Below are 17877 nucleotides of genomic sequence, written 5' to 3' on the forward strand. Positions count from 1 at the left end.
CGTTTGATTGCAAAGTGGGTCAGATGCACAATAAAGTCACCAGCTGCGTAAATCACTTTATTAAATCTTCTTAATGATATACAACCTAAACACATATGTTATACATTAAAGCACATGAAAATTTCAGTACAGCATGGAAAATGTTTTACAAATTTAAAAGTTGGCGTTGGCTCAATCAATCTTTTTGATGTTTTTTGTTGTTTATTAATAAAATAAATTATTAAAAATGCTATGATGAGATAGCGGGTTTTCTTCTGGCTGGGATTCGAACCAACAACTTACCTAAACAACTACCTACAGTACGGCGTCGAATGGTCTGGACAATTTTAGTTACATAATTTGTTATCTCTGAATAAATTATATAGCAATATTGGTAAGTTTTCGTAAGAGAGCTGAGACTAAAATTAGCTGGAAAATATGAATATCTAAATTGGATAAGACATTTTACGGGTATTTAGACTTTAAAAATATATTCATAGATAGATAGTGGTTGTAACGTGATCGTTGTTTTCCAGTGCCAGAGTTCTGACCAATGGTTGTGAAGTTCGAACATGTTCAACGTAGATTGTAATAATTGTCTGCATCCAAGTATTTTTCATTACACATTAACCTTCGTACGGTATATAGATATCATCAAAAATATCATTTGATAGTATAGAACAGTAGCCTAATTAATACTTTTACGATTTCATTAATAGAAGACATTCAATCATTAAATAATGACAGAAAATACATTTATTTACTTTTTTTACATTTTCTCGCCTAAATAATAATTGTTAGAACGTTGTTAGAACGTTGTTTATTTTCTAGTAGGCCTACTGGTCAGGTGTTAGGTCTATTGATAGAGGGCGCCAAAAACATGTTTGTTGTACTTTTCAAAATACTGTACAGGTAAAAAACAAACATTGTTATTTTTTTTTACTGTTCGTCTTTTTGACGTTAGTAAATGTTCTTTGAATTGAATAAAAAACAATCTTTTCTATTGGTCATTAATGATAAATAAAAGTTTACGAAGTTAAAACATTGTGTGTCAAATGTATGCACAAATATTTAGGCAGAACATGACATTTTGTTACAAAATCTCGTTAGAATAGAGCGGGGTATGCAACAACTTTAGCTCAATAAGACGTAAGCCGGTACGAATTGATTACGTCACGTAACGGATCTACGATGTTCGTTTCTATAAGTAAGGATAACCATGATTGGTGTGATTAAAGTGCACCATTAAGGTGAGTGAGGTTAAAACTAATCAGGCCTATTGTACAAGTAGGTAATAAAGCTAGGTTATGTAATGAATGTCGCTGCAGTATGTAATTTATTGGTATTTGTTGAATATTGTATCAACTAATAATACATGCGTGTAAAGACCAATTTTTAAAGAAGAGCAGTAACGGTAATACAATTATAGAATCTATGTTATTCCTTATGATGATACATACTCCCAGATGGACAAGCTACGTGGTTTTCTGTTTACCGTTACCGCTTGTCTGTGTAAATTGGTTTTTACGCGCGTGCACACAATTTCATCTGAGTGCAAAACTTACAAATAAATAACGGGATGTGAACCAATACTATAATAATTATGTTTGGTTGTAGGACTGTGTTAACATAAGGTAATATTGGTTTGGGGTGACAGAACGAGGCTTGAACTCAAACCCTGGAATTGGTACATTTTTAAAACCAATATAAACAGTTTCCGGGCGAATCTTCTTATAACTCATAAACTAAGTTCTTTAACAAGTGAATTATGTATGTATAATGATTCCTAATGGTCTGGTTATTTGTTGGCTAGTTACGGTATAACACTATTGAAAGCACATTTTCTAATAAAGATGATAATTATATAGTAAAGCGGTTCTAAATCTGTTAAACGTGACTTGGTAACGTATGAACGTACCTGTCCTATTTACTGTATAGTGTATTTCAGCTCTTTCGCCATTAGGGTTGCCGCAATGTGTACAGTTTTTCCATTAATTTAAATCTCTGTCTACGCTATCAAAGTTTTTTGTGACAAAAAAATGTGATGTGCTCATATGGACATGATGATGTCATATCACTACCATATTTAAGCATATGACTACCATATTTGGACACATCAAACTTTTTTTGTAGTAGTAGTTTGATAGTGTAGACAGAGCTTTACAGATGGTAGCCTCTGCATCATTTTAGACGTTTAAAATTGTTTTCGTAGCGTATTGATTTTACAAATTGATTGAAAACACTGTTTATTGAAATATTGTGCTTTTTGCAGCTTTAAAAAAACAATAAAACGGACGCCATTCTGCAATAGTCAATATTCAATTTGCTTTGTTCTTTTTTTTTTATTCAAGATATTGTACTTGAATATGCTTTTATTATTTTAGTTTAAATACACTGCGCCTAATATTGCGTATACGATATAAAGCTTTTCTCCTATTAGGACGCAGCACAAGGACGTAAGCGCAACGCATACAACCAATCACAAGCGATGTTTGGTCAAATCACTTGCGTTGCAGTCTCCAGTGGGAGCCGAGCATTAGACCTAAAATTATTAACTTGAATTTATGTTTAAGAAACTTAAGAAAATTTAGGAATTGTACACAGCTACTACGAACACAAATTATGTAATATGGTACTTTTAAATTGTAAAATGATAGCTTCGGACTACTTAGAGTAATCTATACAAGGATTTAACAACCTTTTTAGTTTAATATTGTTATATTAGGGTAACTGTTATACAACGTGATTAATTAATGAAAACGTTGAACTATTGTGACTTGGTTGTTGATAATAAACATGGTTTCGGATCAACTTTTAAAGCAGTTGGAGACTTTAATGTATCCGTTGTCTATAGTGTTGCATGCCTTTCCTTAGCAGTACACTTTATGATTGTGATTTTAGCCGCAATTACCTTTCAAAAATCGAATGATGAAAGATCATGCTTACCAATTAACAGACGTTCACAAATTCATCTACTGTATTTATGTCGTAAAAAGAAAAATCAAATCGGTTAAAACTGCTTGAAGGTAGTGTTTATTGTAGGTCTATAAGCCATTTAAATTGTTTAACTGTTTTAAATTTATGTATATATATTTTCTGGATCTACCGTATGCCCGTGCATCTTTCAACCGTATCCAACCTTTTTCATTTCAGATTTATGAATTTTATATAGAGGATTTGTTACTTTAAGGTTAAGAGCTATACAAATCGATAGGAAACGTGACTCGATGCTTGTTGTTTATGAACAGAATACATTCGTAGTGTGATGGGTTATCCGTGACGTCAATATTGTTTTTGAATTATGTGTGTGGTGTATAACATCAAATGGTGAGTGATAGTAACAGTCAGTAATGTTTTCTGACACATTAGTTTGAACACTGGTTTAACTAAAAATGTCTGTTTTCTTATGACGGGTGTGCACCTGTGCAGCTGTCAGCGATGGAAAATTCCAAAGTCGTGTACTCAATAAATTAGTGCCCACGAGAGAACAATCCAGTCAGTGCATAGCAATGAGTGTCATAACTACATACAACGTTACGTCATTATACGAATAATTAAAGATGTATTGTCCACTGAAAAATAATTTAAACATTTTTTGTTGTTGTTGAATATGCCATTTTAATGACACATAATAGTTATCCACTTTGACTTAAAATTGGATCTAAAAAATATTTATTTACCTGAAAAATTGTTTTCTTATTTAAAGCAAAAAGTGATCAAATTGGCTTCCAGCCAATGGATTTTTGGTTGAATTTAACAGATTTGTATTATGTTATCTTATAAGTGAAAACAGTATTTTGTTGTTTTTTTCTATAGAAGTGATTAGGCCTAATTTTATTAAAACTGAAGATTGGCATATTTAAAGCATGATCTTATTAATTTTCATTTTCCAAGGGGGGTTTTTTTTTGGGGGGGGGGGGCACCAATACATCTTTAATGTAACCTGTTATTTTTGTCCATACCAATATGAGATGACGAGCTTAGAGAAAAAAACTCAAGTTATTACAGATAGAATACACTGAAGATGGGCAGGCGTACAGGATGTACAGTGGAGCAATTGTTTAGATACATTTCTCCATGATGGGCAAATTTCGCGCATATTTCTTATTGTATATGCGGGAGACAATTGTACGTATATAGTCTGTTGGAGATCGTTATACAATGAGAAGTGTTCTGGACATTCGGTTTGTGTCTTTAGAAGCGCCAAGCATCACAAAAACTTGCACGCACGACTTCGAGTTAACCTCTAGGCCTAATATGTTTTTGTCGAAAATGGGCACTGATGATTACATCACTTAAACAAACTAACCATGGTTTTTTACATTACAATTTACTCATGCATCAATAATTAAACATTGTGCAAAAACACGTCTACATTAAATATAATTACTATAATATATAATATAATATACCGTAATATATATATATATATATTAGACGATTACTAGTAATGTGAAAAATTCTGTTAAATATGCCTATTCAACTATAAAATATTGATAATAATAAGTATTGTTCTAAACAATTATAGATCTTATATAATAATTTTAAAGTAAAAATAAAAAATAATATTATTTATTCTTATACAATTATAGCCCTATATTATAAATATTCTAAATAAATATTCTAATATATAATAATATTATTCATTTTTACATAATCCACATGTATTTTAAGAGGCACTATATGTCAACCAATAAAAATAATTATTAGTCCTCTCCATGACGGTTGTCACATAATGCTTTGTATTATTTTTTATTGTATTTATATGTTTCATATCGACAGTTTGTCTGAAATAAAGTTTAATTGAATTGAATTAAATAGATTCTGTGATGGCGAACTTTCCATTGATGTTCTTTAAAGTAGGATTTGATTTTCCAATGCTAATTTGTCAGGTCCATTAGCCTGCGTGATGTGAGTGCCAATGATTTATGTATGCGAAAAAATATATCTTCTTGATCTATTTCATAATTTAATATTTTTACACAATAGATGCTCTGATGACGTTCTTCAAACTAGGATTTGATTTTCCAACCTTCTTCAGCTGCTCCATTTAGCCTACATCTGATGACTGTCAATTTTCTCGTGTACGTGAGGTGAGTACCAACTATTTACTTCACTGTATGTGGAATAGTTTATCGAGTCATTACACTACATTAAATATGTTTTACACAATAGATTCTCTGATGCCCAACTTTCCACTGACGTTCTTTAAACTAGCATTCGATTTTCCAACCTTTGTCAATGCTAAATTGCCAGAACTTCTTGAGCTCCGTGTGCGTGAGGTGAGTGTTAATGATTTCTGTACGCGAGATAGTTTATCGTCTGGGTCAGGCGCGAACTGGACATTGCGATTGTGATCGCTGTCAAACAGCGTATAGAAGGCACATTTGAATGATCTTCTAAAGTTAATACTAACAAATGCGTAAACAAAAGGATCGATGCAACTGTTACAAACTGCTAACATTCGTGCAAAAATATTCAGGTAGGAAACCGTCTGTGAAACTGGTAGAGGATGAAAGTTTTCTAGAAGTGTCAATACATGGAATGGCAGCCAGCAGACGGCAAAGCATAGTACGACTAGCATTATCATTGTAGATATTTTTCTACGCTGTGTAACATATTTTGGGTGGTTGATACGATATGTGCTACCTTCGGTTGTCGTGTGCCAGAGTTTGCAGCCTATAACAGTATAACATACACTGTTTATAACTACGGGTATAATGTAGAATAATACGAACAAGCAACAGTAGAATATACGTCTTTCGGTAATTGATGGCCATAATTCGACGCACTGTCCAAACAGTGAGCTAGTGTAAAAGATGCATGCTGTCTGCGAAGCACAACCAATTATCCAGATCATCATTATCATAAATCCCGTACCTTTTAATGTCCTAAAATGAATATAAATTAAACAAAGGTATAATCACACAAGAGTCATAAAATCGGGATTTTGTTTACGATTTTTTTACAGTACAAGTAGCGGACATTGTTGAAATACATATATCAATAGAAATTAAGGTTAAACACAACATTTCTACGCAGATATGTTTTCCAATTAAGTTGTTTTATTGTAAATGATAAAAAATCTTATTCATAAAAAATAGACAACCTTGGGGCATAGGTCTAATAACGGTTTTTTTAATCTTCTATTCATTATAATGTTTGCAGCATATTTCCAAAATAGAATATTATATGTAGGCCTATTGTAAACTTTAATAAGCGACTGATATTCATAGAAATATACAAGCATGAATACAATAATTGTAATAATAAATCATTGTAATCTATAGGTTCATTTTTTTTTCTCATTTCATTCCAAAAAATATACAAAAAGACAAGATAACAGAAAAAAAAGCAATTTTAAAAAAACCATAAACAATCGCATAAATTATATTGCAAGTGGAAAATTGGCTTCTAAACTAATACATAGGCCTACTAATAACTATATTAAATATCTTCAGTTCTCAAATAATATAAAGATCTTTTGTATTTTTGTTAAGTGTAAAGTAAATGATTAAAAATGTACTATAGGTTCTGAAAATAATTGTGTTTACCAATATTATTATTTAAAACAGTACATTCCTAAGAAGAATCTCCTAATAAAGAAACATCTTCATGTGAGACGAGCGAGGACACTGTATATGTATATAAATATGTAAATAAAGATTTACCGTACGGGTACACCTAATACCTTAAGAACAGAAACAAATCAGTATACGGTAATCAATTAAGAACAGGTTTGAGTTTGATTTTACAATTATGCAACGCATCTATGAATAATTAACACGTTGAATTAGGATTACGGGTTAGAATTGCCCCAAGTCTGTAGTTATTTCGTCGAGGCTTCTCGATACATATGTGCCAAAATATTTCTAATATTAATTTAAAACTCCGTCTGGAATCAAAATTAATTATGAGTATGCCTATGTACCGTAATTACTAGAATACAAGTGCTGTATTTCTACACACTACAGTATTTGACCAGTAGCCCTATCATATAGGAATATTTGGTAATACAGCATCTCAATTTTATCACATACGGTTCCTGTATCATGAATGTTAGGGGATAGTATATGATACATTTGATGTTGTATTACCAAATATTCCTATGATACTGGAGAAATCTAGATTTTAGATTAGTTATACCAAGAACCGTGTGCCGTAAAGCTAATGAATCTTTAAAATGAGACTCAATCGTAATTTTACTAGAAAATTACAAGATTTTACTTAGTATAAGTTTAAATTTAATTTAGAGCTTATCAATTTGTTTGGAATTGCATGAGCTTGTTAATTTTACGTTGACAAGTAAGATTAACAATGGCATTGTCGCGATGTATGTTACGTCAGGGCTTTACCAGAAGCGGGTTATAGTTTAGCCACTACATGAACTATGCTCATGGGGAGAATATTTAAGAGAGGACATTGTAATTTTCTTGCGAGTATGACATCAATCTTTTGCCTTAATGTTGTTCATCGTATAAATGTTATGTCCATTAAATGCCTTACGATATTGATTCTCATTCGTAATTTTGGTGGTATTATACATGATAAATGTTATTGTTGTTATAGTGACCTGCGTTCCTTAGAGATGTTTGGTTTGAATTATTATTGTATTGTTGGAGAGTTTTGTGGGGGTGGGGTGATGGTGATGGTTATGGAATATTAACCGAATACGGTATACCAATTATTTATTACAAATTGATACAATACACGTCAAACAAACCATTTATTTGCATGAATTGCGCGAAATTCATTCTCAAATTTATTACTAGTAATTTTATTGTTTCTTTCAAAGTGATGTAGGCATACGGTACATTACATTTTCCGATTCAGCAATTAAAACGCATTACTTTACCGGGTTAAAAAGATATTGAGACTTTGTTTTGTTAATTTTGTTTGTAGGCTAGGCTCTAAGGCTACTTAGCCACCCACAGAGAGATGGAGGGATATAGTCATGTTTATTTGTCTGATTTCATATAATAATTATAGTATTATTATAATATATTAGTTGTGTCATCCTCTTCTAGTACGATCGAAAGTCTAGCATTAGTTAAAGAGAGATGGGGACTTTGTTTTGTAAATTTTGTTTGTAGGCCCTAATTCTACTTAGCCACCCAAAGAGAGATGGAAGGATCGTCATATATTTATCTCTTGTCTGGGCCAGTTTCAATATTATAATTCCTCACGTATTTTTACATACTATGAATCCTGTATATTCAAATTGCAGTATATGAATAACATACTATTAAATTTGAACACAATTTGATAGTTGGATGATTTTTTTCATGAATGAATGAATGATTGGACATGATAACTAACTTGAGGTGGTTTATGTACAGTAATAAAAGAACGTATAGATAATACAAATGTAATACTACTGTAATATATTAACGGGATAAAGACAAACAAAACAGTGTTAAATAATATGAATGAGTAGGTACCATGATAACAAACGAATATTAACATACACAAATACTGTAAGAGATAGATAAGATAAGATAAATTTATTGAACAAACGCTTTTGTATCAGCGGCACACGTTTATAAGGCGGTGCGTTTTTGAGAAAAATAGATAAAAATGTAAGCCAGAAAACGATGAATTTAGTTTATAATGAATCATCAAGAATGCAAGCTTTTTCGTCAATAAGTGACACCACAGAAAGACATGACATTTCCGCACAAATATTGATATTAATGGTACGACGTTTAGAGTACGCGCGCGTCAAATTAGTGTCACCAATAATTTATTTATTGATAAATGTTAAAATAAATTACTTACCTGTAAGCCCGCGATTTTACAGGATAGACAACAGCATAGACTCTATCAACAGCAAGCATAGTTAACGTTAGCACAGTAACAGCATAATTAGTTTGATACAAAAAAGTTTGCAATTTGCACAAAATTGTTCCGTATTGAAAATCAGCCTCAACATACCAAGCGATTGATATCGGAGTAGCAAACGTAATAAATAAAACATCAGTTATCGCGAGATTAAACACGTATATATTGGTAACAGTTTTCATTTGTCCGTTTCGAATGATCACGTAAATGACGAGTGCGTTGGCAGGAATGCCGATGACGAAAACGACTGTTGCCAAAAATATAGGAAAAGCCCGGTGTATGGCGTTTAGAGAGATATCGGTGTAATTGCTTGGGTAGTCTTCATGAGAATAGAATTCGTCCATATTGTTGTGGCTCGGTTGCAGAAATAACTTAGTATTCCGTTGCGTGTCTAGTGTAGCTTTAAACGAGCAATGGAGATTGTATGTTATCTCAAGGGGATTATCATTCGTATGTATTCTTAGACACTGCATCGGTCATAATTTGGCCAAGTTGTTACTGCTAGGTTAATTCTTGGACAACAGTGCTACTGGAGAAGTCACAAAAAATGATCTTGATAACCTGAGACCAACGCATGTCTTCTTAGCCGTTTGAGTGAAAAACAGAGTCATTCATCTCAATTCCAAATCACTCGTAGCAAGAAATTTCATCATTCCGCCCTATAAATAGTCGTTAATAAAAATGCAGTTAGTAACATGATGGAGATATCTTTCTTAACTAAAATAATAACCACTGCTTATATCAAATCATCAGTCATGTGAGAAAAAAACAGAATAATACCTTTTCTTGACAACAAATATATTGTTAAGAAATTTTATATTTTGATTATAAAGGTTTATGCATAGGTCAACGTTTGTCCAATACATGTACTGTACGTATTTTTTTGATGGCATTAATTTGTAATACATTCCTGGCACTCCATACTCGGACACTTCTGAATGTTATTTTTAATTTTTAAAAGGGTCTTCTTGATTTTTGATTCCTTATATTTACAGTTATATAAACTATTATATAATTGCTTTTGTAAATTATCATTTTGCATGCTGGTTTCAACTCTGTTTTTGGTTGAATACTTCTAATGTTGCATCGAAACCATAAATACTAATGCTAGGCCTATTTCTTAATTTAAATTCCTTGCATAACTTCCGAAGAAACATTGTTTGGCTTATAACTTCCGAAGAAACATTCTTCTCATTAGGGCGTAAGGAAGCCTCACATTATTTTGACATTTGAATGCTTTTAATAGATCCGTGGCTTCACCACAAACTGATTAGCTTGATTAAAAATAAGCAATACCACCACTAAATAATGTGTCTAAAAAACTCATAGTTATGAGCATAGAAGTTGGTTGAATTTAGATAATCTGTTTTAAAATTATCTAACTTCAAAGTATTAAAGATGTATTGTCCCATGAATTTTTTTTCTTGAATATGCCATTTTAATTTCACATCATAGTTATTCACTTTCACCCAAAATTGGATCGGAAAAAAGGTTTTTTTAACTGAAAAAACTGTAATTTAAAGAAAATATAGTCAAATTGGCTTCCTGCCAATGGGTTTTTGGTTGGAGTTAGCCGTTTATTTTGTCATTTTATAAGTCAAAACATTATTTTTACTTCACCTTGATGGTATATTTACATTTATTTTCAATATGTGTCTTTCTTATCATGCGTTCCCGGATATTTGGAAACTTTCATGCATTATACCGGTACCTAAGAAACCTAAGATTAACAGCATGAATGATTTGAGACCCGTCGCACTCACGTCTGTCGCGATGAAAATATTGGAACGTATTATTTAAAAAATTATGAAACCTTATGATGAAAAAGTGTTAGACCCGTTGCAATTTGCTTACCGATCACTCCGTAGTACCAGTGATGCGATATATTTTAAATTACATAAATTGTATTCACATCTAGATAATGTAAAGAAAGGCTACTCGGCACGTGTTATGTATTTTGATTTTCAGTCTGCGTTTAATACCATACAACCTCATATCCTAGCAGACAAAATGTTGAATATGGAGTTTCCCCGTCCGATTGTTCGTTTAGTTTTAAATTTCATTTGTGATAGAAAACAATTTGTTAATATTAATGGTGTTAAGTCAGAAATCGTAACCTCTGACCTCAGGGTACTGTCAACGCACCTAAATTATATCTCTTGTATACGCCCGATTACAGATCTTTAAATGATGAGCTTTGCCCCGTTGTTAAATTCGCTGATGACACTTGCACTATTGGTCTCATAGTTTCAAACAATGATGAACATTATTGTAGCGAAATACAAAGATTTGTTAAATTTTGTGACGATAATTATCTCCAAATAAATGCATCTAAAACAAAGGAGATGATCATTGATTTTAGGACTAAACATAAATTTAATTTTCAACCAATCACTATCAAAGGTAAAGAAATTGAAATTGTTGACCAGTACAAGTATCTAGGTATTGTTTTCAATGATAAACTGAGTTGGGGAGACCATATAGACTTCATCAGCAAAAAATTTAATCCCAGAATGTATTGTATGAGAACTTTATATAAATTTAACTCCTGTGATTTGATGTTACTTTTTTTTTTTTTTTTTTTTTTTTATTTCTTTATTCGACAACAAGCGGTCCAGGGATTGCGACAGCAACAGAGCGCCATAACACATTTGTGTCCGCAATCCCTGTAACATACAACTTAATACAAGTTAAAAATGAATATAAAATATACAGAATATATAAAAAATTTAATTAATTTGTATTACTGTGTTACACAATTTAAAATACACCTACTATACTTTCGTTCTATAGTTCCGTTATATGTAGTGTTTGGACGTACTGCCTCTCCTGTTGGGCTGGTAATGTTACCGGAGGGAATAAAGGACGCCTTGAAACTTTCATCCGTCGGACTGGTAAAATGATTGGTCTGGAACTGCCTTCCATTACCGATGTGTACCTAGAACACCTCCAGAAAGATTTTGAATGCATTGAGTCGGATGCCTCTCATCCTCTCCACAATGTGATCATAGACCAACTTAATCCAAGTGCTAGATTGAGGCTCCTCAGTGTGAAAACAAATCGATATGCCAAATCCTTTATTCCCTCCGGTATCATCCAGTACAGAACAGAAAGTCAAGAAGATAATTTTATCTGGTATTTTTTGATGTTTTTATATGAATGGTTTTATGCTATATTTGTTTTTATTGTGTTTTCTTGTTATTATGACGAGCAATGAATTTCCTTTTTGAGGATCAATAAAAGTTATCTTATCTTATCTTATCTTACAGAACTGATTAACTTTGTTAAAAATACAAAATGGTCTATTTAAAGTCTGATTTTATTAATCTTCATTTTTCATGTTTTTTGGGGACAATACATCTTTAAGTTGAAATACAAATACAAACGTAAGAAAATAATCAATCACCCAGATCACTCAGTAGCACTCAATAGATTCTCGCTTATTTTGTTTTTATTTTCCCCCATTCTGACGTCACCGACGATTTAGCTTAAAATGTATTATTAGTCGCGTGCGTGCAACGCGACTCTACAGCTCACTATGTCAGTCGGTTGGTTGAGCACGCGACTGCAGCCATGTATATGGCCTTGTTTAGTGAGCGTAGTAATTGACTTTTAAATACATATTTCAGGAAATTTTACTTTTAAATTATCTGCAATTTACAATTTTAAAATACATTTTTATTTTATTTTTCTTTAAAAGTTTTCGTAGAATGAAATTATACTTTCAAAGGATTTGTGTTGTGTATCATCGATATTTTATTCTCACAATTCCACTTTACAACGGGAAATGATAAACATTAACCATTCTGTCTTTTTGTTAGACTTCAATAGATGCTAGTTTCAGACATGATGGTTGTGATTGAAATTCTGTATCCATTATGTTATATTAACTATTTAAACAAGAAATATTTCTTACAAAAAAACGCTGCTCGACATTTTAAAATTAATCATTGTTCTTTCTTCAGATATATTTATGATTAATTATTAAAAAGATGTCCTTTATTCGCAAAAATACATAAAAATCAAAGATAGTTCTTTAATTATGATTTACATGCCCATTTAAAAATGGTCAATTTTGAACTTTAATGTGCTGTGTGTGTGTGACCTCAAAATGTTGGTATGCAACTGAATACCCTCTAGAGACAACGAGACACAATTTTTCCCAGTCTGTGTATTCGCGTTAACCAATCAAAGGGCGAGAATTCAAAATAGTTCAACCGTGAGCTCTCATAGACTCTCTTTTCCCAGACGTTTTTTGGGTCCAGCAGCTGGGATCTACAAATTAATTATATTCGAGTTTACAAATTCGCAAAACTGTCGGCCTTAGATACTATAACTGCTGCTTACTTTAGCTTCTGAATGAGTAGTCCTCATGAGACGTAGCTGGCTACAGCAGCAGCGTGAATAATGAAACGCTCAGAAAGCATAGGCAAGCATTTGCAGACAGCGACAGAGTGCGCATTGTTTATTATTTCTGCCAACATTAAAGATACAGATAACTCGAGATTTTAATTAGGTTGTGTGACCTCACCAATATATCGATTTTCATTTTTAACAAAAACAAACCAGTAGACATGATCCTCTGTTGGTTTTTAGAAAAAATCATATAAACCAAGTTACTATGTCACACGGCATCTTCGATCTATTTACAAACCAAGTAAATGTAGTTTTTGTAAATAAAATTATTATTATTATTATTATTATTGTTGCCGCCTTTAATGGTTGTGGTAGCTTTTGGCCTACCGTAAGTAAAATCAGTACCCTTTTTAGTTTTTTTTCTCCTAGGAAAATGAATAACTTTATCAAAATTGCAAAATGACCTATCAACGTTAATGTATTGTTTATATTTTTTGGGAGATACTGTACATCTTTTATTTCATACATATACCATTTTGTACAATACTATACAAACGTGTTGGACTTGAAAATGCAGTAAACGTTTCTATTTGGTTTTCCTCAATTTAGAGTGTCTTAAAAGCTTAGATATACATGTTTTCCAACAACCTTTACATAATATTTATAAAACTCAGAACCTGAAGTGTAAATGTAAACAAAAATAAATTCCTTGACGTAATATCTAAGCTTCTGTACCAGTGTTTTGAATTGTTATTCAAGTGAAGATGCATTAGATTATTATCGATATAAGGGGTGACTGTGACAATTCTAGTTAACGTTAAACGACGTGTAAACTAAAACCGCACACTAGGTTCACGTCACTCAAGCCTTTCTCAGATATAAGATGTATTAAAACTGAAGGTTCAAAAGTTTGTGCATCTTTGTGAAAGGAGTTAATCTGAAAATTTGACGGGAAATATTAATAATTTTGATGACTATAATCAGTTTAAAAAACAATTAAATAATTGTTACTAACAGAATGATGATGATGATTATGAGTTTATCATACAAATGTACGCTATATAAGTCTTGATGTTAATGTCAAATATTTATTCATTTACTATTTATTTTAGAATTAGAAATATTCAGGCATAAAAAATATCCAAGCAGTACAGTATTGTTATTAAAGCGGGCATAGTGCAGAGCTTTTGTATTATAACCCTAATAAAACTGGTTAGGATTATACTGTTAATACATGCGGATTAAAACAATAAAATACAAGTTATCTTCAACGTCTAAAAAAAAGAACCAAACGCGGCTGTTTCCGTGTTGATATCGAATACAAATTAACTGAAACAACTTATTTATAATAACTTACCATCACAATTATATGGACTATATTTTTTATACAAAATTGATTCAATTAGAAACATTTATAAATCAAATATGAAATTGGTAGAGATTAAAATATTTTATATAAACCTTTATTTAATTTATAAGGAGATAGATATGTTGTTTTTGTTTGATTTTAATTTAATTTTATTATGTTTTCCCTTGTAATGTCTTATATAATAAAATAAAAAAACCAAAAAAAACAGTTAAAGTTAAAAAAAAAGATACTAACCAAATACAGTGATTTTGATCAAGATTGTAAAAAAAAATTATAGTTGAACCACTCTTTTTAAACACCCCTATTTAGCGGTCACCTATTCAATGTATTTTTATACTTTTATAAATGTTGCCAATTTTTATTGTATATTATTATATGTATATTATTATATAAATAAATGTTCGGTTCAATGTAACCGTCTAGAAAGTGCTCAATACGGTAAAGTAGAGCTAAAATATATAGTCTCCTGATGAGTGAGTTGCACGACTCACGAAACAAGCCTGTAGAGACCAAACTGTAGTTTTTACTTCTTTTCCAGACTCAACGTATATATTATTATATATATATTATTTTTATAACTTTTAAATATTGTCTGTACTTTTTTAAAAATGTTTTAAACATGATGATTTTCTGATTTTTATTTTTATATAAATTAGACCATTAAAAGATGAATTAAATTGAATGAACTAACGAAGATAATATAATGTGTTAACGCTACAGCCAACCCCTGGGCAGAAGACACCCCTATCTATGGAAAACGTTGTTGGTCTCAAAGGTTTTCCATACAGTAGATGTATCTCCGTTTGGGAAAATTATGATGATTGTAAACTTAAAGTAAAACTTGGCAATTGTTAATCAAATATCTTGATATTCATTAACATGTTATGTGTTATTATAAAAAATATAAATAATAATAGTTAGTTAATTATTAATTAATTTTAAACACCTGTTCTTTTCGTATTGTTATGACTATTATTTTCATTATTATGATAATACATATCATAACAGTCATATATAATAAACGTGTTTTGGAATTTTTTTGTAGTTATAAATTCACGGCTTAAACTCAGTTTTAATCATTCACTATTTTGTTGACGATTAAAACGTACCGACGAATCTATCCATTTCAGTGGCACATTTAGGTAAGTATCATAAACGTTTAATATCGAATTTAGAGTGAAATACACTCTTCCCTGATTAAACGCGTCAACTCTTATCTACATTTCGTAAGCATTATTAAACGTTTAATATGTTGTTGACGAGTTAAATGTATCGAATATATCACCCAGGCTCCATAACAAAATGATGGAAATCTTGAGATGATCTGATTCCAGTGTCTTTTTTTGTGTGTGTTTGCATTTTTAAAATCTGTACGGTACGTGTGGTACATGTTCAATCTGTACGGTACATGTTCAATCTGTACGGTACATGTTCAATCTGTACGTGTTCAATCTGTACGGTACGTGTTCAATCTGTACGTGTTCAATCTGTACGGTACCTGTTCAATCTGTACGTGTTCAATCTGTACGGTACGTGTTCAATCTGTACGTGTTCAATCTGTACGGTACCTGTTCAATCTGTACGTGTTCAATCTGTACGGTACCTGTTCAATCTGTACGTGTTCAATCTGTACGGTACGTGTTCAATCTGTACGGTACCTGTTCAATCTGTACGTGTTCAATCTGATGTACCTACAGTAGAACGTTTATTAATTCGGTGCAGAGTTAATCACGCGTTAAATCTGTATCTACAGTTCATTAATCAATTTTAGTGTACACATAACTCTAACCAGAATATTGTTTTATTACTGTATTTCATGAAATTGTTCTATTTAAATATTAATTTGTCCCCGAATGTCCAGACTTCTATATTAGGCCTATGAAGTGTCACTCTTTAATAATAGTTTTACCGTTTAGCGCATAGCATGTATAGATACCGGTAATTTAGAAATAGCATATCGTTTGTTTGACATTGTTGTGGTGTTCACCATACGAAAATTCCTACTTAAAAAGATTTATAAGAAAAGTCAAATTAAATGCAGGTTACACACAGTTGTCATTTTAAGTCAAAAGGAGTCTTAAGAGACTAATCTAGTGTGAATTTGAAAAAAACAAAAAATAACAAGCAAAATAAAAACAAACAAACGGTACTGTAGTTTAGTTCCATGATATACAATTATTCCGTATTTCTGAACATTGGCCAATGAGAAAGAAGATTCTAAATTTATTCATTGGATCAAAACTTTCAACAAATTAAGTTTCACCGAGTTGACCCCGGAAGTAAACAGTGACTTAGAAAATAATTATACGCTCTGCTGGCTGCTGGCTGCTGAACTTGAAATGTCAAAAGTGAAAATTTGTACGTGGCCGGCTCAGAACGAAGAACAAGCTTCAATATTTATCTTTTAATGCAATTATTATTCAGTTTTATATAGCAGTAAGCATGTCCTTTAGCATGTATGGTTTTTAAAATTTCAATTGATAGTTCGTAACTGCTGAAAGTATTGCATTATTCCTCTTAATAAGCTAGGCCTAGCTGTTTTCAGTGTTTACTGTATTCATGACGTGAGTTGGCAGGGGAAACTGAATGGGAGCCTGTATGTTCCATTAGGTTTTCGTGTATCATTCTACCTTCATTTATGAGGGCCTAGCGCAGAGAAATTACGCTGCAATATGCTTGTTTGACTGAGTTGAGATATTAATGCAAAGAAGCTGTTCATTTGGTTTTTGCGCAATGCATTTAATTATATATAATATACTAATTACTATAGATTGTATAGCCTAGCTAGGCCAGGCCCAAGAAGCCGTTAATTTGATTGTTGCACAATTCAATGCATGTAATTATATAGCCTAGCCCTAGGCCAAGAAGCAAAACCATTATTTTATTTATAATAAGGTTTATCACAAATAGTTTTGAGTTCACAAAAGAATCGTGCATGCTGAGAAGGGTTCTGGAGCAAACGCCATGGCGCGTAACAAATAACATATGTACACGTTATTTTTTATAACGTTTACTCCCAAATCCTTCCCACCCAAATCCTTCCCACCATGACTGTGTCAAGCATGCTATTTGTGACAAACATTATCCCCTGCCCTGTGTGTAATGTAATACACAAAGATTTGCATATAAATTAGAACATTAGGGGCCTATTTGAAAATGCTTTCTATGTTTATATTGCCACATGATTCACTGTGCTTTTATAGGTACAGTACGTGTGCTCTCTTGAAGCCCAGCCTACAGAGCCAATTTGCCGAAAAGGACAACATTTTTTGTCACCAAAATGGCTATCTGGTGATACTGTAAAGCAATACATCTTTCAACTCATAAAATAT

At 31.8% G+C, this 17877-nt stretch overlaps 2 protein-coding genes across 4 annotated transcripts in view; one reads left to right on the plus strand and one right to left on the minus strand.

The window, feature by feature from the left end:
• Window positions 1-4602: 4602 nt before the first annotated feature.
• LOC140047711 (G-protein coupled receptor 54-like) lies at window positions 4603-9188 on the minus strand. The gene is made up of 4 exons (XM_072092748.1): window positions 8758-9188; window positions 7077-7184; window positions 5860-5870; window positions 4603-5658 (listed from the first exon to the last, which is right to left on the minus strand). Exons 1-4 carry the CDS (start codon window positions 9162-9164, stop codon window positions 5144-5146), a joined length of 1041 nt encoding a protein of 346 aa, XP_071948849.1. The 5' UTR covers window positions 9165-9188; the 3' UTR covers window positions 4603-5143.
• Window positions 9189-16487: 7299 nt separating this feature from the next.
• The window catches only part of LOC140046969 (glycosaminoglycan xylosylkinase-like), a 53707-nt gene continuing 52317 nt past the window's right edge, over window positions 16488-17877 (plus strand). For 2 of the 3 annotated variants that reach the window (XM_072091749.1, XM_072091751.1), the window contains exon 1: window positions 16488-16981. The gene's annotated coding sequence lies outside the window, so the exon portion shown is untranslated. Of the gene's footprint in view, window positions 16982-17005; window positions 17110-17877 lie in introns of those variants that run through there. The other variant, XM_072091750.1, reaches the window with a different exon arrangement.

The sequence above is a fragment of the Antedon mediterranea genome, chromosome 4 (genome assembly GCF_964355755.1).
Source record: "Antedon mediterranea chromosome 4, ecAntMedi1.1, whole genome shotgun sequence".
Taxonomy (NCBI): domain Eukaryota; kingdom Metazoa; phylum Echinodermata; class Crinoidea; order Comatulida; family Antedonidae; genus Antedon; species Antedon mediterranea.